Raw genomic sequence first — 24191 nt, 5'->3', positions numbered from 1 at the left:
CATATTGCACAGCTACTCATGTTTACATTTCCCTTCTGTTTTCAAATGAAATGTAAATCAGTATCTCTGAACGGTAGGTTCCATTATGAAGCAGGACATTATTAAGTGTCCAATCAAGAATCAAAAAGCAGAATAAGAAAATGTGTATTTGGAGAGCCTCTGAGTAGGGAAGTCATCCTGAGGAGAAAAGGCAGATGTAAGTGCCTCATGAATCTTCATTCTGAATGCAATTAAGGAGGGGAATTGTCAACAGTATTCAAAGTTTAATGAGTTCTACAGAAGGTATGGGGTAAGGAGGAAATAAATTTAAGCTAATAAAATGTTTATTCTTCTGTTGGTAGTCACTAAAACCCCTTTTGTCTATAAATATGTAACTAAAGTATTTGGAATCATCTGAACTCTAATGGAACAAACTGATATGAGAACAGCCTCAGAGCCAAGACTAGAAAGTGATTAAATTTGATAAACAAAACCCCATCTCTGCTGAGTTCTGACTCTCATCAGAAAAAAAAAAAAAAAAAAAAAAGAAGAACCACATGAAATAAAGAAGTTTAATTAGCTATGAGAGGACAGGGGAACCACACGGGGAAGCTGCAGGTTATTTATATACAGCCTGGAGGAAAGGGAGTTGGCAAGGCATAACGCTCTGTAATGGCCACCTTGCAAAGGCCCGCCCCATGCTGAAGAGGCCAGCTTTATCTTTCTTATTTGAAGCATTTCAGAGGTATTAGCCCACCTTACACTGGTCCCTCACTCACCAACTAATTATTTTGGTGCTTACATTTCTCACGTAGCTTGTCCACATAGAGGAAATACATGCTTAGATTGCCTTGGAAGTCAGCATTATAGAGTAACTTAGTGTTCTGCTATTCTGCTTATATTTGCATTTGTCTTTCCATGCGATCTGTGCATGATAAGAGTACAAGATCTTCCCTTGCAAGAAAGTCTGTTTGCTTGACAACTGCATTGATCACTTAAGTGGACTCTGGCTATTATGTTAATGTGGGTCAACCTTTTAGAGATGGATCCATTCCTACAGGCCTTTAAATAAAGTTTCTGACTTCCTGTGGCTGAAGTTTAGCTTCTGATTTTATAGTGACATCACTGATGATGCTTTATGGAAATAAATCCAAGTGTGTCACAGGACTTACTAGACCCTACCTCACTGTGCCAAGTACACCTTTCCATTTGAACCTTTCTAGCACTCACTTTCGCACTGTGCATAGAAAGGCATACTGATTTTTCAGGACAGGTTGTATGTCTTTCTTCATACTTTACACATAAAATGTATAGTAGATGCTGTTGTGTAGTTCACAAGGTGGCAACCGATGCCTCATAACACTGCCTGTGCAGGCACAGCTACTCACACCCATTACCAGGTTGGCTAATGCATTGTCCTAATTTTCTATATATGGAGGTAGAAGGTTGCTTTAATCTATTCACTCACATTCAAAGCTATCCGGGAGAAGATCTCTTCAAAAGAAAACTTTGAAGAAGTAGGAATGCCCACAATGAACAGACAAGTATGTTGTTTTCCATATATTTGTGAAAACATTCTTTTTTCTCATTTTTTTTATTAATTACACTTTATTCACTTTGTATCCCCCCATGAGCCCCTCCCTTCTCCCCACCCGATCCCACCCTCCCTTCCCCTTCTTCACGCATGCCCCTCCCCAAGTCCACTGATAGGGGAGGTCCTCCTCTCTTTCCTTTTGATCTTAGTCTATCAGATCTCATCAGGAGTGGCTGCATTGTCATCTTCTGTGGCCTGGTAAGGCTGCTTCCCACTCAGGGGGAGGTGATCAACAAGCAGGCCAATCAGATTGTGTCAGAGGTAGTCCCTCTTCCCATTACTATGTAACCCACTTGGACACTAAAATGCCATGGGCTACATCTGTGCAGGGGTTCTAGGTTATCTCCACGGATGGTACTTGGTTGGAGTATGAGTCTCTGGGAAGACGCCTGTGTTCAAATTTCTGGTTCTGCTGCTCTCCTTGTGTAGTTCCTGTCCTCACCAGATCTTACTATTTCCCACTTCTTACATAAGATCCCATGCACACTGCCCAACAGTTGGCCATAAGTCTCAGCATCTGCTTTGATAGTCTGCAGGACAGAGCCTTTCAGAGGCCCTCTGTGGCGGGTTTCTAGCTTGTTTCCTGTTTTCTTCTTCTTCTGATGTCCTTCCTCTTTGCCTTTTGGGATGGGGATTGAGCATTTTAGTCAGGGTCCTCTCTCTTGATTAGTATCTTTAGATTTACAGATTTTAGTAGGTTTATCCTATATTACATGTCTATATGAGTGAGTATATACCTTACGTGTCTTTCTGCTTCTGGAACAACTCACTCAGGATGATCCTTTCCAGGTCCCACCATTTACCTGCAAATTTCATGATTTCCTTATTTTTCATTGCTGAGTAATATTCCATTGTGTAGATGTACCACAATTTCTGCATCCATTCTTCAGTTGAGGGGCATCTGGGCTGTTTCCAGCTTCTGGCTATTACAAATAAAGCTGCTACGAACATGGTTGAGCAAATGTCCTTATTGTGTACTTTTGGATATATGCCTAGGAGTGGTATGGCTGTATCTTGAGGAAGTGTTATTCCTAGTTGTCTGAGAAAGTGCCAGATTGATTTCCAGAGTGGTTGTACAAGTTTACATTCTCACCAGCAGTGTAGGAGGGTTCCCCTTTCTCCACAGCCTCTCCAGCATGTGTTGTCACTCGAGTTTTTCATCTTAGCCATTCTGATGGGTGTAAGGTGAAATCTCAGGGTCGTTTTGATTTGCATTTTCCTGATGGCTAATGAGGTTGAACATTTCTTTAAGTGTTTCTCTGCCATTCGATATTCCTCCACAGAGAGTTCTCTGTTTAGCTCTGTTCCCCATTTTTTTCCTCTTTATTATTATTATTATTATTAATTACACTTTATTCATTTTATATCCCCCCATAAGCCCCTCCCTCCTCCCCTCCCGATCCCACCCTACCTCCCCTTTCTGCATGCATGCTCCTCTCCACGTCCATGTCCCCGTTTTTTAAGTGGATTACTTGGTTTGCTGCTTTTCAGCTTCTTTAGTTCTTTATATATACTGGATATTAGCCCTCTGTCAGAAAAATGGTTGGTGAAGATTCTTTCCCAATCTGTAGGCAGTCGCTTTGTTTTGATGACGGTGTCCTTTGATTTACAGAAGCTTTTCAGTTTCATGAGATCCCATTTATTGATTGTTGCTCTTAGAGCCTGTGCTGTTGGTGTTCTGTTAGGAAGTTGTCTCCTGTAGCAATGAGTTCTAGGCTCTTCCCCACTTTTTCTTCTAACAGATTTAATGTGTCTGGTTTTATGTTGAGGTCTTTGATCCACTTGGACTTTAGTTTTGTGCAGGGTGATAAGTATGGATCTATTTGCATTTTTCTACGTGTAGACATCCAGTTAGACCAGCACCATTTGTTGAAGATGCTATCATTTTTCCATTGTATGGTTTTGGCATCTTTGTCAAATATCAGGTATCCATAAGCGTGTGGGTTTATTTCTGGGTGTTCTGTTTGGTTCCATTGATCCACCATTCTGTTTCTATGCCAGTAATATGCAGTTTTTATTACTGTTGCTCTATAGTACAGCCTGAGATCAGGGATGGAGATACCTCCAGAAGATCTTTTATTGTAGAGGATTGTTTTAGCAATTCTGGGTTTCTTGTTATTCCATACGAAGTTGAGAAATTTTCTTTCCAGGTCTGTAAAGAATTGTGTTGGTAATTTGATGGGAGTTCCATTGAATCTGTAGATTGCTTTTGGTAAGATGGCCATTTTTACTATGTTAATCCTGCCAAGCCAAGAGCGTGGGAGATCTTTCCATCTTCTGATATCTTCTAATTCTTTCTTCAGATACTTGAAATTTTTTTCATACAAGTCTTTGACTTGTTTGGTTAGGGTTACAGCAAGGTACCTTATGTCATTTGTGACTATTGTGAAGGGTGTTGTTTCCCTAATTTCTTTCTCAGCCCTTTTGTCTTTTGTATACAGGAAGGCTACTGATCTTTTGGAGTTAAATTTGTATCCGGCCACTTTGCTGAAGGTGTTTATCAGCTGTAGGAGTTCCCTGGTAGAATTTTGGGGTCACTCAGGTATACTATCATATCATCTGCAAATAATGATAATTTGACTTCTTCCTTTCCAATTTGTATCCCCTTGATCTCCTTCAACTGTCTTATTGCTCTAGCAAGGACTTCCAGCACTATGTTGAAGAGGTATGGAGAGAGTGGGCAGCCTTGCCTTTTCCCTGATTTCAGTGGGATTTCTTTAAGTTTCTCTCCGTTTAGTTTGATGCTGGCTATAGGCTTGCTGTATATTGCCTTTACTATGTTTAAATACATGCCTTGTATCCCTGATCTCTCCAATACTTTAAACATGAATGGATGTTGGATTTTGTCAAATGCTTTTTCAGCATCTAAGGAGATGATTATGTAATTTTTTTCTTTCAGTTTGTTAATATGGTGGATCACATTGATGGATTTCCATATATTGAACCACCCCTGCATACCTGGGATGAAGCCGACTTGGTCATAGTGGATGATATCTTTGATGTGATCTTTTATTCAGTTTGCAAGTATTTTGTTGAGTATTTTTGCATCAATGTTCATGAGGGAGATTGGCCTGAAATTCTCTTTCTTTGTTGGGTCTTTCTGAGGTTTAGATACCATGGTGACTGTGGCTTCATAGAATGAGTTTGGTAATGTTCCTTCTGTTTCTATTTTGTGGAATAGTTTGAAGAGAATTGGAGTTAGCTCTTCTTTGAAGGTCTGGTAGAATTCTTTGCTAAAACCATCTGGTCCTGGGCGTTTTTTGGATGGGAGACTTTTGATGACTACTTCTATTTCTTTGGGGATATAGGACTATTTAATTGATTTACCTAGTCTTGATTCAGCTTTGGTAATTGGAATCAATCAAGAAAATTGTCCATTTCATTTAGATTTTCAAATTTTGTGGTACATAAACTTTTGAAGTAAGTCCTAATGATTGTTTGGATTTCCTCAGTGTCTGTAGTTATGTCCTCCTTTTCATTTCTGATTTTGTTGATTTGGATGGTGTCTCTCTGCCTTTTAGTTAGCTTGGCTAAGGGTTTGTCGATCTTGTTGATTTTCTCAAAGAACCAGCTCTTGGTTTCATTGATTCTTTGAATTGTTTTATTTGTTTCTAATTGATTGATTTCAGCCCTGAGTTTGATTATTTCCAGCCGTCTATTCCTCTTTGGTGTGTCTGCTTCTTCTTTTTCTAGGGTTTTTAGGTGAGCCATTAAGTTGCTTGAATGAGCTGTCTCGAATTTCTTCTTGAAGGCACTTAGTGCTATGAACTTTCCTCTTAGTACTGCTTTCATTGTGTCCCACAAGTTAGGGTATGTTGTGTCTTCATTTTCATTGAGTTCTAGAAAGGCTTTAATTTCTTTCTTTATTTCTTTTCTGACCCAGCTGTCATTTAGTAGCAAGTTGTTCAGTTTCCATGTGTGTGTATGCTTTTTGCTACATCTGTTGTTGTTGAGGTCCAGCTTTATTCCATGGTGATCAGATAGGATACAAGGGATTATTTCAATATTCTTATATCTGTTGAGGCTCACTTTGTGACCCACTATGTGGTCTATTTTGGAGAAGGCTCCATGAGGTGCTGAGAAGAAGGTAAATTCTTTTGTGTTTGGGTGTAAGGTTCCATAAATTTCTGTTAGGTCCATTTGATCCATGACCTCTGTTAGAGACATTGTTCCTTTATTTAATTTCTGTTTTGTTGACCTGTCTTTTGTTGAGAGTGGGGTGTTGAAGTCTCCCACTATTAATGTGTAGGGATCTATGTGTGGTTAAATTTTATCAATGTTTCTTTTACAAATGTGGGTGCCTTTGCATTTGGGGCATAGATGTTCAGGATTGTGATGTCTTCCTGGTGGAATTTTTCCTTGATGAGTATGAAGTGTCCTTCCCCATCTCTTTTGATTAATTTTGGTTGAAAGTCTATTTTATCAGATATTAGAATGGCTACTCCTGCTTGCTTCTTGGGTCCATTTTCTTAGAAAGCCATCTTTTTCCAACCCTTTATCCTCAGGTAATGTCTATTTTTGTGACTTAGGTGTGTTTCTTATATGCAACAGATTGCTGGGTCTTGTTTACGCATCCACACTGTTAGTCTGTGTCTTTTTATTGGAGAATTGAGTCCATTGATGTTGAGAGAGATTAATGACCATTGGCTGTTAGATCCTTTGATTTTGATGTTGACTGTGGTCATAATTTGTGTGCTTGGTTGCTTTTTGTTTTACTGTAGTGAGGTTAATTATTTTCTGTGTTTCCTTGAAAGTAGCTAGTTTTCTTGGGTTGTATTTTCTCTTCTAGTGTCTTCTGTAATGCTGGATTTGTGTGTAGTTATTGTTGAAATTTGTTTTTGTCATTGAATATCTTGTTTTCTTTGTCTATGAGGATTGAGAGTTTTGCTGGGTATAGTAGCCTGGGCTGACATCTGTGTTCTCTTAGGGTCTGCATGATATCTGTCCAGGCCCTTCTGGTTCTCATAGTCTGTGTTGAAAAGTCAGGTGTGATTCTAATGGGTTTTCCATTATATGTTACTTGGCTTTTTTCCCTTGCAGCTTTTAGTATTTTTTCTTTGTTCTGTATACTTACTGTTTTGATTATTATGTGGTGGAAGGAGGATTTTCTTTTCTGTTCTAATTTAATGGGTGTTCTGTAGGCCTCTTGTATTCTTATTGGCCTCTCCTTTAAGTTGGGGAAATTTTCTTCAATGATTTTGTTGAAAATATTTTCTGGGCCTTGGAGAAGGGAGTGTTCTTTTTTCTCTATTCCTATTATTCTTAGGTTTTGTCTTTTTATGTTGTCTTGAATTTCTTGGATGGTCTGTGTCAGGAATTTTTTTATATTGAACATTTTCTTTAACAGATACATCTATTTCTTCCATTGTATGTTCCACACGTGAGATTCTTTCTTCCATCTCTTGTAGTCTATTGGTTTTGCTTACCTCTGTAGTTCCTGTTTTCTTCCCTAAGTTCTTTCTCTCTACAATTTCCTCCATTTGTGGGTTCTTTAATTTTTCCAATTTTATTTTCAGGTCTTGAGCCATTTTGTTGATTTCATTCACCTTTTTGACTGTATTTTCCTGTTTTTCCTTCAATTCCTTCAGCTGTTTGTTTGAACAATCCTCCGTTTCTTTTTTTTCTTTCAGTGATTTAAGCATTTCCTCTCTAAAGGCCAAAAACTGTTTGGCTGCAACTTCCTGTATTTCTTCACGGATGGCCATAATCTGTTTGTTTTTATCTTCCTCTATTTCTTTTTTTTTTATTTTGCACAGACTTTAATTAGAAAAACGCTAGATATCATAAAAAGATATGAAGAGGGTTTTCAACTGAAACCACTTTGTTAATCAATTGTTAATCAGTTTGTTTCCAAGATAACGCTCTAACAGTCCTCCTCAAAGCCAGCTCTGCCAACTTGAAATTCTGCATACTTTGTTGTCACAAGCGCTGTAACACTTTTATCTTCATTTAAACAAGGACTAATATACTTTCAAATTACATATTAAGGAATGCCTAATGTATATTGTGATTATGAAAAACAGCCAATAATATACATCAGAACCCTGAAAACTTCTTATGGTAGTTTGAATGTTCCTCTATTTCTTTACGGATGGCCATAATCTGTTTATTTTATCTTCCTCTATTTCTTTATGCATTTTATTTGTTTCCTCTGTTATCCTCTTCATGAGCATAGATGTTAGGTCATCTTCTTGAATTTCAATTATGGTGGGGTGTCCAGGGCTACTTGCTCCTGGATAACTGGGTTCTGGAGATGCCATATTGCTCTGTCTTTTGTTGGTTGAGCTTTAACACTGGCCTCTACCCATTGGGCTATCGTAGGTGTTTGGAGTTAGTTTCTGGTGGTTCCTGGAATCCTGTGGTGGAGAGAATCCTCTTGGCAGTAAGATGGTTTTTCCTGAAGGAAGCCTCCTCAGCTTTTTGTGTGTAGTCACTGTATGGCTGGTGTTATTCAGGAGTTGCCACAGCCTACCTCAGGCAGAGAGACCTGAGTGGTAACTGTGGTCGTTGTTAGTCTCTAGGGCTCTCCTCTCACCGGGAGAAGTCCTGGAGACAGCTGCCCTGCTTCTGGGTTTCTTCCTGTAAATTTAGTGAGCTGCTGCTGTAACCTGTGTGTCCCTTGGTTTGGTCCGTTTTGTTAGGTGTAACTGGTTGCCCCTTGAAGCAGTATCTGGGGGTTGATCTCGGGGATCCCGGGCTTTTGTAGGTCTGAGGTTAGGGCTGTGTGTCCCAGTACCCAAGTGGTAATCTGTGGTGGGTCAGTACTGCTCTCCTGGTAACAGCAGGCCATCTGGTGCACAGCAGGTCCCTGGGTGGGGCCAGTCTGTGGGACCTTTTCCAGGGATATACTGGGTGGCTTAAGTCCATCCCCTTTGCTTCGTTCACTGTGAGGGTTTCTCCCAACAGTGACTCCAAGTCTTTGGTGTCCTGGGGCGCACAGTTCTGTCTGTGAGGAATAGTTGCTATAAAGCAGGTCTCTAGGCTGGCAGCGCTTGCACCCGCCCGCTAGTCTGCGGGACCTTTCCCAGGGATATAGTGGATGACCTAATTCGGGTCCCCGTTTCCTTTCTTCCCCATGGGGCCCTCTCCCAACAGGGAATCCCAGTCACTGTTGCATTGGGGCACACAGCTCCGTCTGTGCCAGAGAGCTGGCATGCAGCCACTCTCCGTGTTGGCGGCTTGAGCCTAGTTCAATGATGGCAGCTCATACCCACCAGGCTGCGAGACCTTTTCCAGGTAAAGACTGGGTGACTCTTGGCCAGTCCCACTGCCTTCCTTCCCCGTGGGGTTTTCTCGAGACTGGGACTCCCCGTCTCTGGTGTTTTTGTGCCCACTGATCAGCCTGGGAAGGTGATCAGGACACGCAGGCATGTGGCTCTTGTCTGGTGCAGGACCTGGGATCTCTTTCAGATTCTGGCTGGGAGGCCTGAGAGTGAACCTGACTGATTCCCACGCTGTGGGGGTTTCCTCTCACCTGGGAAACAGGATCGCTGTTGTTTTAGGGCCCAGAGTTCAGTCTCATGATCACTGTATGGAAAATGTTGTCCTGCTCCTCAGATGCAGTGTTCTCCTGCCACCGCCATCTTGACCCCTTCCCCTTCCTGTGAAAACATTCTTAAATGACTGCTTTGTACTGAACACTGTTCCTGAAAGCTGGGGATCACGAAATAAAGCCATGGGATTTCTCCGATTTCAAAAACCATATAGCTTAGGGACTAGGTAGGCGCCCAGAAAACATTGTCAGTCTTTGAGAAGGATGCAGTAATGGAGAGGGCTGTGTGGAAGGTGTGGCAAGAAAGCAATGTCCCTGAGGGGTTACTTCTGCTGAGGCTCAAATGAGGGACTGTGGGAAGATGGCAGGGAGGGGAAGATTGCTGGAGCATAAAGGCTGGACATGTAAGAACCGGCGCTGAGTGGTTAGGGAAGACACAAAGCTTAACAGGGGCTTTTATTCAATATTGAATAATTATAAATATTATTGTATGTGTGTGTGTCTATTTGCATAAATACAGTTTATTATTCCATTGTCTACAGGATAGGAGAGTGGAAAAATAACAAGCTGAAAACAGAACATCAGAAAGGATATGGCTCCAAATACTCTGGTGGACTGAGTATTCTGTGGACTGGCCCCATGAGAAAGATGTGTGTGAAGGCCAAGAATTAAATATGAAAAGTAGGGGACATGTTAAGAGTTAGCATTAGAAAAGTGTGTGTTGTCCTCATTGATAGCCACTAGCAGTGAAATTCTTGTGGATTTGGTGCCTGCTGAGTGACCTTTTTCCTTGAAAGATCAGCAATGTTGCCTGCTGTTCTGTGGTTATTTCTAGTTGAGCAATTGAGCATTAAAGGTTTTAATAGAAACCGTGTGCAACTGTGTTGCCCACTGAGGGCATCAGCCCCTGAGATGCTGTGGCATTTGTCAATCCCTTCTTGTGTTCTGGCACGTAGGGGCCATTAACTCAGGGCTGACTGTTCTGGTGAACTGTTCTGTCAGGTAATGAGTTGGAGACAATGGAGGTAATGATTCAGAGACTAGTTTGGTGTCTGCCAAGGCTAGGTGAAATCCCAGCTCTTTTGTTTGTTTTAACTCCCAATCCTCAGCAAAGCTCAGAAAGTGGCGGAGTATGTTGAAGATGGTTAACTGCACACAAGATGAGTTCTTGCCCAGACTGATGTAGGCGTGGCAGGACCAAGACTTCACCACTCCTGTGGCTAGACACTTTCTTTGCTCCTTTTCTCTCTCTTGAATTTTTTTTTCTGATTCTTTGTGATTTTCACATCATGGACCCCAATCTCACTCATCTGGCCGTCCCTTCATATCTGCCCTCTGCCCTTGCAGCCTACCTTCCCAAAAGAAAAACAAACAAACAAAACTCAATCTGCCATGGGAGCTGCAGTGTGCGTCCTGGGGTGTCACACAGCGCATCCTTTTACACAAACACTTTTACTTGCAAATGTTCATTGCAATGAGGCCTGTTTTGAGGCCTCCGGCTACTGCTACACTATCAATACTGGATCCTCACTGGGACTCCTCTCGGATAGCTTCTTGTTGCCCTGCGTCATGGAGATCCTGTAGCTTTGGATTTGCAGGGACTGCAAGACCTGCCCCTTGAAGCACATGCTTCAGCAGTTCATAGATGGAGTAGATTCTTGGCTGGGCCAACTCAGGCCCCGGTGGCAGCTGAGTTGGTCAGCCCACCTTCTCTCCTGCACCCACACTACCGTGCCAGCTTTTCTGCTTTGCCCAGACAAGGGGAAGCATAGCTGTCCTGCTCATATCCTCAGGGCTGGCTCACTTGCCCCAGCCACCATGTCCAGCTCTGTATTATTCCTACCCCATATGGTGCATCACGTGAAGGGCAGGGCCAGCTCACTCACAGGTGGGCCCTAGGGTTTTTCTCTATTTCCTATTAAGCCTGTGTACTGGCTTTCATTATTATCTTTTAAAGATGGGCTAGAAGTGTAGTGTGTATTTCTTCTGGGGCTCAAGAATTACTTATGGGGAATGTCTTACAAAAAAAACCAAGACAGAGCTTATTTTAAGTTTGATTTTATTATTAATTTTCTGGTTTCAACCCACTACTGTCAGAGAACATTGTTTATATTATTTCTACCTTACGGGACTTACTCCACCCTCTTTGTGGTGATGCCTCATTGTATGCGGGCTCTGCGTGTATTTGAGCTAAGATGAGATTAGGAATGTCAAGGTGTGACGGTTGTAGACTCTATGTGCAATTGAGTAGAAAGTGCATTCTCCAATAGCAAGATACAAATTTTAGGATGCATCTAGGAACCACTTCTTATGCTATTCAGGTCTTCTATATCCTTATTTATCTTTTGCCTTCCATGTGACTCATCTTAGACCGAGAGTGACATATATTAAATTACCCTATCATGCTTCTGTTTCTTAGTGAACTTTCTATAGCTTCTGTTATACAAGTTGCTGCTGTATTGTTATTTGGTTTGTGTTTAAATCTATCAAATGCTTCTTGTGAATTTTGTCCCTCGGCATAAATCAGCCCTTCTTTGTTCTGTTTTATGTTCTTCAGCCTGCATTTTACCTTGTAATAGATCAAGATTGAAACCAGTGCTTTCTGTTGCTGTTCCTTTGCATTGGTTTTGTGGGCCACTGCCAAGCTCTGCATCTTTTACTTCTGAAATCACTTTGCGTTAGGAGTGTTTCTTGTACTCGGCAGAATTGTGGTTTGCCAATATTGTCTGTTTGATTGGCAATGCTATATTCTTTCCAGCATGCAAATGCAATTCTATAAAATATTTCTTTCTTCTCTGCCCTTGCCCCCTTTTTTCTTTACTAGAGACAAGTCTCACCCTTATCTCCTTGGTAGCAGCAGTTTGGGATCTATCTGGACTGCTGCCTCCTCCTAAACCATCCATCTCAGCTGGATCCTCATTTTTAATTCTGCCCTGTTGTTCCTCATATCCCAGCAGGACAGGCTCTGCATCTACCACCCAGGATGCTCTGCCTCTCCCACCCAGGATGCTCTGCAAATAACTCATCAGTGGTAGACTTAAACAGCAGTGCAATGGTATTAAGCTTTAAAAACCCACTCTCCTGTGTGTATAGCCACACATAATGGAATTCCAAGTATCACTAAAGCCTGAGGTTTCTCAGAATAGTCTGATAATTGACTGACCTCATGTTGTTTATAGGTCATACATGTTACAGCATATAAGTCAACTGCTAGAAAGAACAACAGAAAAAAAACCTTCCTCCAAGGTATTAATAACTTCTGTGATGTTTCTGGAAATTTCTAGGTCCTCCTTTTTTTTTTTTTTCTTCTCGTAGAATGGGGATAACAGCAACACCTCAGAGAGCTCAAAGGAGGATTCACGAGCATTAAGAAGTCAGATATTAAGCAGGTAATATGAAGAACGAAGCAAGGAATTCTGTGACAGCCCTAAGTAAGAGCAACCAGAATGAGAAAGAGCGTTTGTTCCCTTGTCAAAGTGTGAAGCACTTCTGGGCTCCTGCTCCTTACAGCCCTTCATGCAGCAGTGGGCACAAAAGTAGCCACCATTTTTTTTTAAGGAATGCATCATTTAAATGTGAAATTTCACAATAGTCAATACAATTATTTCAAATGGATTAAAATGGTAGACTATTAAAAGAAACATGTATGATCTGAGCGCACCTGTAAGCTGTTACTTTGCAACCGCCAGACAGAATGAATTAACAGAAAACATAGTGCAAGATGAGCACGCTGTAGATTGCGAATTCATTATATGTGAAACTTGACATTAGATTCTTCAGCGAAAGCAGTTATTTGATTAGGTGGGTAGGACCCAAGGGAGGAGAAAATTCTGAGCAGTTAGGAAATCAGCTGCAGGCCCAGGGAGTCAGTGGAAATGGAGGGGAAACTGAAACAGAGAGATGGCAGGGCTTTGAAGGACTACCTCCTCATTCTACGTGGTCTGACTTTCCTCTCCATGCTGCTAGCTGGCTCTGATGAGCACGCCGTCCCTGTGCTGAAATGAGGGCACCAGCAAGGGTGCTGCGGAGGAGGGCAGAGGGATGTTACAGGTGGCTGGGGCCAGAAGAGCCCTAGCAGCTTCCTTAGCGTGAACTTACTGGGACGAGAGAACTAAAACCCACGTGGAGTGAGGGGGCAAGGAGTCAGTTTTCTCCCCGCCCCAATCGCTTCTGCTTTTCCCCATCAGCAACTGTGAACCTGGCCAAATACTTCGCATTCGTGGGAGTTGCAGCTGTCCCACACATGTTGTAAGTAAGGACCAGCAGAGCTGCTTCTAATTTTAGCAGCTTCATGTGGATGCAAAGGTTACTAAGGAGTCCCCGTTTGCTGGCTCAGTTCCTCAGCCTTTCTCTTTCCCTCTCCCTCTCCTCTCTTCTTCTTAATTCTCTTCTTTGATAACTTTTCCTACAATCAAATCATTTTGGAGTGAAAAGAGGCCATAAACTTTTACTTCACCATTGCTGGACTCCGGGGTTCTCTGACTTTGGTGGAATGCCTACGCAGTGGCATGCAGAGTCACTTATGGACTTTGGAAAACTACACAATAGTCTTAGACTGGTGCCACTTTTTATCCTCCTATGGGTGAGAAGAGCTTTAAGCCTTCTACCATCTGACCCTGAGGAGCCACTGTTGAGGATGCTGAGGCTCAGGTGGGTGGATTTGCTTTTTACTGATATGAATAGCATACATAATTATAGTGCATGCTCTTTCCAGTGCAAAGCACTTCGTAGGATTTCCTCATTTAACCCTCACAACCTGGTATCTATTTCACTTATTCCCTTCTTATTGATGACAAAACCAAAATATGATGGTTTGCGGAACTTACCTAGTCTCATAGACTCACAATGACCAAACCAGAAAAGATCCTGATTCCAGTGCTACCACTCTATCTAGAACATGGGTCATGTGTATTTACATCATGAGGATAAAAAATGGGAGAATGGGAGGGAACCTGGCTAGAATACAATCCCCCCTTTCAATATGCATCTTCCTCATGCTTGTAGGGTGGGAGGACCATTTGTTCTATTCATGAGAACCATGGCATCTTTACAGACATAAACATAACCTGTAAAATTCTCTTTGTAACCTCAGAGTCCAGGAAATTTTGCCAGTTACCTGTTTTCAGGGTCAGCCAAGGTCATGCTCCGGGTGACATAACACATCTTGAGGGGAATGCTTTTCCGGTCTCTATGGAAGGAGAAGGACTGAGATGACAGAGGGTCTGCAGAGCCACCCCCTAATCTAGGGGACTCAGGTGGAGGTGTTTCCCAACCAATCTCAGACACAGGGGATCCTTTCTTCACATAAGGTGTGGCTTCTCTCATGTACTTCACTGCAAACAAAAAGACAAGAAGCACTTTTAGGAATACCAGGGTTGGCTCAGCACACATACAACACAAAAGTAATGCTTATCTGTTGGTGATAATCAACAGCTGTATAATTGTCTCACCCAGTAGAAGGAAACACATACCAGGTACTGTAAACCCAGCCAAGAATCAGGGAAAATACTTACCTTTGTACCCATAGCGTAGTACAGAAGGCTACTACAGAGATCTACAGTTTGTCAAAATGCAGCCCCCAAACAACTCTTACACCCAAGGCTCACAACGGTGAAGAAGAAGATTGTAGGTGGAATGATTGTAGGAGCCACAGGACCAAGACAACTTCTGCTAGCTAGTGTCTTCTATACATGGCAGAGAAACTGCAACCATGAACTCTCAACAGTATGGGCGCCTTCACAAGATTGCGCCCGTTAACATACCAACATGGATGGGGCAAAATTCAACAAGGGCTCACCTCCTAGATAAAGGAGGGAGAGTCAGCTTTCTTTAGGAATGGGCCCCCAATTGGTTTCCCAATATTAGTTGTCAGCCACGAACACATGTACTTACAAGCAACACTACTGAGGCTCAGTAGATTTTGAGTGTGTGTGTGCATGTGTGTGTGACAATAATAAGCTTAGAATAAGGTCATGAATTTGAGAGTAAGTAGTTGACAGGATGCAGAAGAGTTGAAGAGGGGATAAGGAGGGATGTGGATGATATAAATATCCTTTATTCACATACGAAATCCTCTGAAGAAAAAAACCCAGCAAGTTGCAGTTGAATTTATGAAAAATCTCTAAAAGAAACTTGACTTGGACATGCTGTTAAGCACCGAGCCTCTTAAATTCTGAACGAGATTCACATTCCTTTCAACATAATTATCCTATTATTTAAATTATGTACCAACGGCAATTTTAGAACTTGCTATTACAGTGTCCAGTAGTTGGGAATTGCATGTAGCTTTTTTTCAAAATTGACAATGTCTATTTTTTTTTTCCTGATTATAAGTCATATTCTGGAAGAAAGACTAAAAACAGTAGGCAGATGATATGAAGTGCAACCCGGGTTGAAAGAGTATGATTTAATGTAGACCTAGGGAATCTAGGAGTCACATCACTGCTCAGGATACTGTTATGATATCAGAAGCAAGGGTAGACTTTTCAAGTTCAATGGTGCTGAAACCATGTATACAAAGATATGAATATGAATGTCTGTAACCTAGTGGCAAAATCTGTAGAAACGGAGCCATTCTTTTAGAAGACGCAGAACTAGAAAAATAACAGGTTAAATACATTGTAATCTCTACAGGTATTAAAATGAGATAGATACAGAGATGTTGATGGAGCGAGACTTGGAAGATCTGTGGTTAGGGGAAGCACAAAGTAGACAGCAGTCTATGTACTTCAATATCTTTGTGTATAAAACCATAAATACTTGTGAATTTTTTATTTTATATTTATTATATAAACTTATATATAATATATGCATATACTAATATATATATTTATATGTCTTCAATTAATTTGAAATATGAACTCCAGGAAATATTGATAGTAATTTGTTCCGGAAATTGGAGTAAAAAGCTAACATGATAGAAATAGGCCTTTGTTACTCATTTACTATCTTTTTGCACACTTTCATATTTAACTATACAGCATGTAGCTTCTATACTCAAAAGTTGTAACATGAAGATGACTCTAGTAGGTGTCTTTGGTGCCCCATGTGGATCCTCGTGCTGTGTCCTACATGCTGTGAACTGGCTGAATACAGAATGTTACCATTTCCCTGCTCCACAGAGCTGCTCTTGGCACAAGAGAGGCTGCAAAGCCTGGGAGGCTACAGAATTGCTGCCCGACCTCACCCAGGATCACTGCCTCTAGAAAATCCTACTGAAGAAGCACAGAAGCCATGGCACGGAGCAGAATGAGTAAGTTTTATAATCGGAATAAAGAACTTAGAAAGAACCTGTAGGCATTTAGTGTTTAGTAGGAACCTACAGCTCTATGGACCTCCCTTCAAACTTGTCAGCAGAGATTACTAGGAAAAGAGAGGTCACTCACTAACAGAATATTTTAAGGAATGTGTTATTGCCGAGAACTGTGTTTAAAGAGAAGCACAGATGTAGCTCAGAACAAACGTAGAAACTGCATGAAGACCGAATTTAGCTACACAAAGTTGAAAGGGATGAGGCTTTTAAAAAAATACTGTATTTTTAATCTTATAATCTCTGTGTGTGTGTTTTGTGTGAATAATTGTGATTAAAGTTAAAAAATTAGAAAGATGATGAAGAAATGGCAAAAAAATTGTTGAGGGAGGGTGGGAGTGACTAGGGAAAGGGTCACATGGAATATCAAAAAGAAACAGAGATGGAGGAGTTGCAAGAGAGGATTGGATGTCACAAGAAGGTGGGAAGATGATGCAGAAGGAGAATCTACTAAATCTACAGACATGGCTCAAAAGTGTCGCGATGATACCGAACACCCTGTATGATAATCTGAGAGATTCTACCCAGCAGTACCTCAAAGCAAATGCTGAGACTCACAGCCAAATTTTGGGCAATTCTTAGGGAGTCTTGTAGAAATGTGGGATGAAAGAGAAAAGGAACTGGAGGTGACAGAAGTTCCACAAGAAGTCCAACAGAGCCAACTAACCAGGGCCCAGAGGGCCTTGCTGAGACTGATGCATCAACCAAGAACCATTCATGAACTGGACCTACGTCCCCTACAAAGATGTAGCAGATGGGCAACTTAGCTTCATGTGGGTTCTCTAGTAAGGGAAATGGGGACTGATTGCAATTGGTCAGGGACTCACTTGCCAGCCTTTTGATCACTTTCCCCTTGGGGACTGCCTTATTAGGCCACAGGGGAAGAAGACATGCTCAGCCTTGATGCAACTTGATGAGCTGGGGTGGATGGGAAAGGGAACTCCCCTTTTCTGAGGAAAGTGGGAGGGGGAAGGGAGAGAGTGAGGGTGAGACTGGGAGGGGAGGAGGGATGGCGCTACAATCAGGAGGTAAAGTGAATAAAAAATAAATTAATTTAAAAAATGACACTTTCATGTTTCTGCAGATGGTAAAAACTGCTTGGATTTGTGAATTGCAGAATTATGTTTACTGGTATGCAGGAAATTCAAGCATCAACTGGGATAAGGAGAACTTGTTTTTTTTTTTTTTTGGAAGGCATGCTTATCACTCACTCTGGCTGGAGATGAGAATGAGTGTTTCAGAGTGAGACTCGAGGTTGCGGCATGAGTAAGTGGTATTTGAACTCAGCCTTAAAACGTGGCTAGCACTTTAAGAAACAGAAGGATAATGATGGTCCTCTTATATAACTCACTCTGATTTGCAATTCTGATTGCAGTTCCATAGGAGAGGAAAATTTGATCTCAGTTTGCAAGAAGGATGAGGAAAAACATTTGTAGTGCCCTTAATCACGGGCCGAATATCTAACCAGGTTATTTATGTGGTGTCCTATAGCTGAGATTCGCAATTACTATTTACGAACTCACTTTATATTTGTTAGGGAAACCAGGGTCTTTAAAAAATATCTAAGCTACTATTAATTCATTGTGTTCATGGACCCACAGGAAATAAATATAAAAATATAGTTACTCTTTTCAGAAAAGTCTTGTAGTATTCTAATTCTGAAAAGTACACAGGTTATCCTCGCACTCAGTGTTCTTACATAAATCAGCCACTGACATTTGGAAGGTTGTTATCTAGGGGCTCATAGGGTAAGTAATCACTGAGCCCTAGTTTGTTCATCCAGAAATGCTCTTCCATGAAATCCAGCTTTGCCACTTAGACGAAAGATGCGCAAAAGTTGGTAAGTTTGGATTTTATTTTAGATAGTGGCAATAATGGTTTCTAGTGAGTAATACAGTAGCCCAATTACTGGCCAGTTGTAAAGAGAATTCCTGGACAGTGGACTGGGCTACCTAAGGGAAAAGATATTAGACATAGGTCGAGCAGTTCTGGGGCCACAAAGGATTACCCTCAGTGATAATCCAAGCATTATTCTAAATATCCTGCTTAGGCATAAAGAATGCTAGAAATATGTGGATTGGTTCACTTGTGGGAAGAATAGATAAGCATGCTGAAATCTTAGCCTAAAAGCAAATATTTACCGAGTACCCACTTTCTATGTGGCACAGAATTAGAGTAATTTACATAGAAGAGATGGCATGGCATTGCCTTGAGGAAGGTTTGCCTTATTGGGGATACCATTTCATGAAGAGTGATGCTTTTAGCCAGCCAATAGAATTCAGACAGAGAGGATACATTAAGGTGGTAAATATGATAACCTAAAAAATCGTTCTTTCATCAAAACTTATCAGTTCATTTTTATGTACAAAGGATTGTGCAGCCTGTGAACGATAAGGAACCATCCCAATTAAAGTATTTTCAAGTCTAGGGAAGAGGAAGTTGGGAGGAGCAGGAGGTATGAAGGTTTGTGTTAAAATTTAAGCCTGAGTTAAGGAGGTACCACACTTCAGAGATCTCCAGCTGCTTCACGGAATCAAATGATTTTTCTTTATGGAAGAAAGCAATTCCATCCTATGCAAAGAGTGCTGAGAACCATTTCTAGAGGCAATGAGCTGGTGTAAAAAGCAAAGAAAATGCTGCACACTAGGAAACAAGGTACCAAGAGCACAAGCAATTGATGGTAGTAACAACCATATGTACGTAAAAACTGTAGGAGGGTAGTTGAAAGGGACAAACATTAAGAGAGTTTTCCAGAGAATATTTAGAGGACTAATCTAACCCATGAGTTAAAAAGCAATCAAGATGTCTAGTGATATAGTGATGGTGGTGATGATGATGATGATGATGATGATGATGATGATGATGATGAATTCTCAAATTAAAGTTCCATTAGAGAGGCATGTCAGAAGAAGGAACTAGTGAATGATGAATTAAAAGACTCTATACAGAAAAAAAAATGGCTCAATGGTTGAGAGCATTCTTACATTTTTACAGAGGACCTAAGTTCCATTCCCAGAGAAACCTGGCTTCTCACAACTTCCCATAGCTTCAGCTCCAGAGTGATTCAATGGCTCTGTCTTCTATAGATACATGGAATCACATACACTTACCCTACACGTACACAAGTGCATACACACAATTACAAAAGCTTTAAAAAAGAAATGATGGCAGATGTGGATTAAAGATTAAGAGATATAGGGCGGGAGAGATGGCTCAGCTGTTAAAGGCTCACAACCAAAAGTATAAGAGTAAGACATATGAAGAGATAAACTGTAGACCCAGAACAGCAGACATATGAAGAGATAAACTATAGACCCAGAACAGCAGAATAGAAAGAACATGGCGGAGAATAAGAATTTTCCAGAAGCAAACATGCCGATCCACGAGGTCCAGGGACCTGACTTGGCTTTGCCGAACAAGACCTGGGAGCTTCTACCTCAAGCCAAATGGAAATCACATACAATTTGTTCTTTATACTTTGAGTTGGTTTAACAGTCTACTTTTATTGCAGAGAGTTTGCCTCACCTGAACCTTCAGCTTGCATCTCGGGATTTTGCTAGTATTGTGTGAAAGTCTCAGCAAAATCCCTAAATGAATCCTAGGATAATTGGGGGAAAAACAGTTTTCCGGATAAAAAACATAAGGGGGATGGATAGGTTCCCCTCTACTGCTCCTGAGAAGGATAGCTGGGCTCACGGGACCTCTTTCCGTACCTGTCTTGAATGAGAGAAGTAACATATCTCTGCTGGGGACAGTTCTGTGGGTAAACCCTTGCTGCATGGATATGAGTGAGGGCCTGCTTTAAAACAGAACAAAACCACCACACTATTTATCTTCCCCTGTGCTGGGATTCTAACCCAGGGTCTCCTATATGGTGGGCAGATGTTCCATACTGAGCTGCATCCGCAGCCCTGGATCTTGCTTCTGCTTGATGGGCATGGAAAACAAAGAGGCTTGTTCTTCTGTAAAACAAAGAAAAAGAAATGGCCCCTGGACTTCTCCAGCAGACTCTGATTTCTCCCTAGAGGAAGTAAGAGCAATCACAAGGTCCCAGAGTGCACAGAATTTCTAAAAGATGCCTAAACACTTGAGCCCTCTTCAATCCCTGATTGAGGCCTGTGGCTAAGGACCCCTATGTGGAGAGTAAGAATGGCACAGAGATGATTGGAGGAGAAAAAGTAGTGCCCCTGACAAGGACAAAGAGTATGCGAAAGCTTGGTTCTTTGTGGCTTGACTTCTAAAGCTCTTACACATAATCAGTAAGTGTGTTTTAATGTAAGGAAAGAAAGGTGTTACCTAAGTCTGTATTTGTCTGGGACAGGTATCCCAAATGAGTCCATTGAATGAAGAAGTATGTTATTAATTAGCAACTTTAGAATGAAATAAAAGATCCAGGAGGGCAACTCTGCTTCCTGAAAGGCCAGGAACCCTGGCTTCTGCAGTCTACTACATCACATTTTTACTAGACTTCCTGATAATCTAAAATATCCAGCTGAGTTCCACCCATCAGGACCCAAATCCCATGAAGATAAAGGAAAATTTGAAAAGAATACCATGCACCTTAGTTCTTTTTACTCTTGCTCTGATTAAAAACAGCCTGGCAAGATCACGTTAAAGGAGAAGTTGTTTGGCTCACCACTGCAGGTAAAGTAAAGCAGTAGAACAATGAGTCAGGTGATCACATGACATCCACAGTCAGGAAAAGAGGAAATGAACAGATACAAGCATGCCAGTGTTCAACTGAATCACTCCTTTTCCTTCAGAGTCAGGCCCAGCCGATGAAATGGTGACATCCGTATTCAGGGTGGCTCTTCCCATTACAGTGCACAAAATTAAGGAAATCTCTCACAGGTGGCCCACAGGCCACCCGTGCCAGACAATTCCTCATTACGACTCCCAGGTGATCCCAACTGTGTTAGCCAAAACCATCAGCACACACACTCTCCTTTCTTCAACTCCACCTTCCAGATGCTGCCAAGCCATTTTTGTTTACAACTCACTGACCAAAACTTAGCCACATAACCACATCTAAACGAAAAAAAGAAATTCCTTATTCTGAGTAGCTCTGGCTACTTTGCTGAAAATTGGTGCGGAGGGAAAGCTATTACTGTGCAGGAAGAAGAAAATAGATAACGGGTGCCAAGGTCTAAAACTCTCAGGGCCTACCACATGGATACCTCGTAATTATCTCCGGCCCTTAAGACCTAGATTCATATCATGTAAGTAAAAGCCTTAGAGTAAGCTGCAAAGAATTCAGCATCTCTGCCTGCTAAGCACTTGATAAGCACTAACTTGTATGGGCCCTACAATATCCTATGGTAAGCATCCGAGTCAACCCTATTTTACCAATGACACCAGGGAGGAGTTAAGTCATATACTTGAACTTCCGGAGATAGAAGTTGACAGAAGGAGGAAAATTCAATAGTGTCTCTAGCCCTTACATAAACTACACTACTTCTCACATTGTTTTAAAAATTGACGTGTGTGTGTGTGTGTGTGTGTGTGTGTGTGTGTGTGTGTGTGTGTTTGATCCAATGTTTTCCTGTCTCGGGAGAAAACATTCCATTAACAGGCTGTTCCCTGTAACAGAAGAGCGTTTGATTTTGTAAGCCTGAACTATTAAACTATGGCATTTCAATAACCACCTTTGAAGTCGCCATAATATATATTCATAATAGAGGGTTTAACCTGACAGAACTGAGCAGCTAGTGTCTGCATGATTACACCTCCGTGTGCTTACAGACACTAATTTCAGGCAAAGAGCTGTGGAAACCAATCAAGAAACAGCCAGGCCCAGTTCAGGGCACCTCATAATCAGAACTAATTAATAAACCGTGGCCTTTCTGAGCATCATGAATTAAAAACTGTGGCTGAGCAATTAAGATTCTAATCTTCAGTTGCACGAAAAAGAAAAAAAGTGGGAGGCTGGCTGTAAGAAGTATTCTTCAGTACCACACCAAGTTTCTTTCAATATGTTGGTAGTTTTTCATCTGAAGGACAGGCAGTTACTAGACTTTGAAAAGAACGTTCAAGAAAGCCCAAGTTTGCTAAGGCCCCAAGTTACCACAATGAAATCTTTGTTGCAACGGCCAGATGACATTTGAAAGCAAAGGCAGACACAGCTATGCATGAGGAAATGCTTTAGGCAAGTCTAATCAACTCTCCTACCAGGCTTGTTTCTAAGAAGCCAGAAAATGTGTTTGATACGTTCAATTTTTTTTTTTAAACAACAACAATAACAACAAAAAACGAGGTTCAGGTTACTGGGAGGAAAAAAAAATATTTCATGACTCCAGGGTGTATGAACTCCAAATGTGAACTTTTTAATGTGATTGACAGGGGAAGGAGATCAGCTGATGCTGAGAAATCCGGGTATTCAGACCTTCTGTGAATCATTCAAGCTGAACACAGGCTGTTGTGTGTGGAATATGCTGATAAAATGCCATATCAGACGTTCCCTTCGTGATATGTACCTAGGTCACCTTACGAAAGATGTAGGAGAAAGTTGTTTATATTTCCAAGAAGACCAAGGGCGTGATGAAAGAGGCAATCTGACTTTCCCTCAGACTGCAGCTAATTTCTCAGAGGGCTGAGAGGGTAGAGGAAAGAGAATTGGCCCTGGGAGTCAGAGACCTGGATTACAGTTCCAGATCTGGCACTAACTAGCTTTCCAGGCCCGAGCAAGTCACTTCACCTCCCTGATCTCATTTTCCTCATCTGTCAAGGGAGGAAATAAGGTCTCTAGCTTTTAAACATTGTGCGATTCCTTGAGAAGCTGCCTCCTACAAAAGGCATGCACCTGCGTGCATGTGTGTGTACACACACACACACACACACACACACACACACATGCAGGCCCAGATGAGTGCAGACACAGAGACAATACATGAGTACAACAACCTTGACCACTGTTTGTATCATTATGCACATAATAACCCTGCTCCATTGTATACCAAATTTTAGTCTAAGGGGTAGGGCTGTCGTAATGCCTCTTCTGTCTTTGTGAGAGCCTACGGGCTCCTGGTATGTCAAAAGATAAGCATGTGCTGGGATTGCATGCTCGAGTCACTGCTCTGCCAGTATGGCTGCCTCGTCTATGAGAATCGTGATCTCCATTCACTTACCAGGTTCATTTGCCTTCCATCTGCCAAGTGGGTTGTTGAAGATACGAGGCATTTGAACAATGGCCAGAGGTTCTCAAAGGCCATAAGGTGTGAAGGTGCTGAGTTTTAATAGGCAGAGCCGGAAGTCAAATAAAGTGGGGTATCCCATCTATGAGAAGTCTTTATAGACTTCAAATAAAAGGCCATCTGAAATTGTCTTGGTTTCATATTTTTTTTATCTAATGTTATAAGCAATTTCTTGAAAATCTCACACATGCATATGTTGAAATATGATTGTATTTACCTTACTCGCTTTTTGTGCTTCTAGGGGTTGAACCTAGGGTCTTACTATTGCTAGGTTGATGCTCTCTTATTGAGATGCGCCGCTAACTCTAACGTGATTATTCAAAGGAACCCGCCTTTCTTCTTCAACAGAGCAAGATTTTGTCCCACAGTAAATTAGGGGGCACAGAAAGTGTTCTATTTCAGGGGAGCCTGTGAACACCCTGGACATACTGGTTGGTTAGTTACCTATGGGATCTTGCTTTAGGGTAGACTTCGTGTTGGAGTTATCCCGGTGGATGAGTTAGGCTGGCTACTGACCCTGATGGCACCTGTATTCCTGTGGGTGGGGTGGAGAAGGGCATTATACAATAAAAACATCTAGAGATCACTCTGAAAGTAAAAGACATAGGTAGAGGGCTTTGCTGGTCT

The 24191-nt window shown here is 41.5% G+C and overlaps 1 protein-coding gene across 1 annotated transcript in view; it reads right to left on the bottom strand.

Moving 5' to 3' along the window:
• Nucleotides 1-24191, bottom strand: part of Sntb1 (syntrophin beta 1) — a 246996-nt gene that overhangs the window by 126733 nt on the left and 96072 nt on the right. Inside the window, exon 2 of the mRNA XM_055626379.1 lies at nucleotides 14182-14398. Within this exon, the coding sequence (XP_055482354.1) occupies nucleotides 14182-14398 (217 nt within the window). The remainder of the gene's footprint in view (nucleotides 1-14181; nucleotides 14399-24191) is intronic.

This window comes from Psammomys obesus, unplaced genomic scaffold (assembly GCF_907164565.1).
Source record: "Psammomys obesus unplaced genomic scaffold, mPsaObe1.curated_primary_1811, whole genome shotgun sequence".
NCBI lineage: Eukaryota > Metazoa > Chordata > Mammalia > Rodentia > Muridae > Psammomys > Psammomys obesus.
This window is presented reverse-complemented; position numbering and strand designations above follow the sequence as displayed.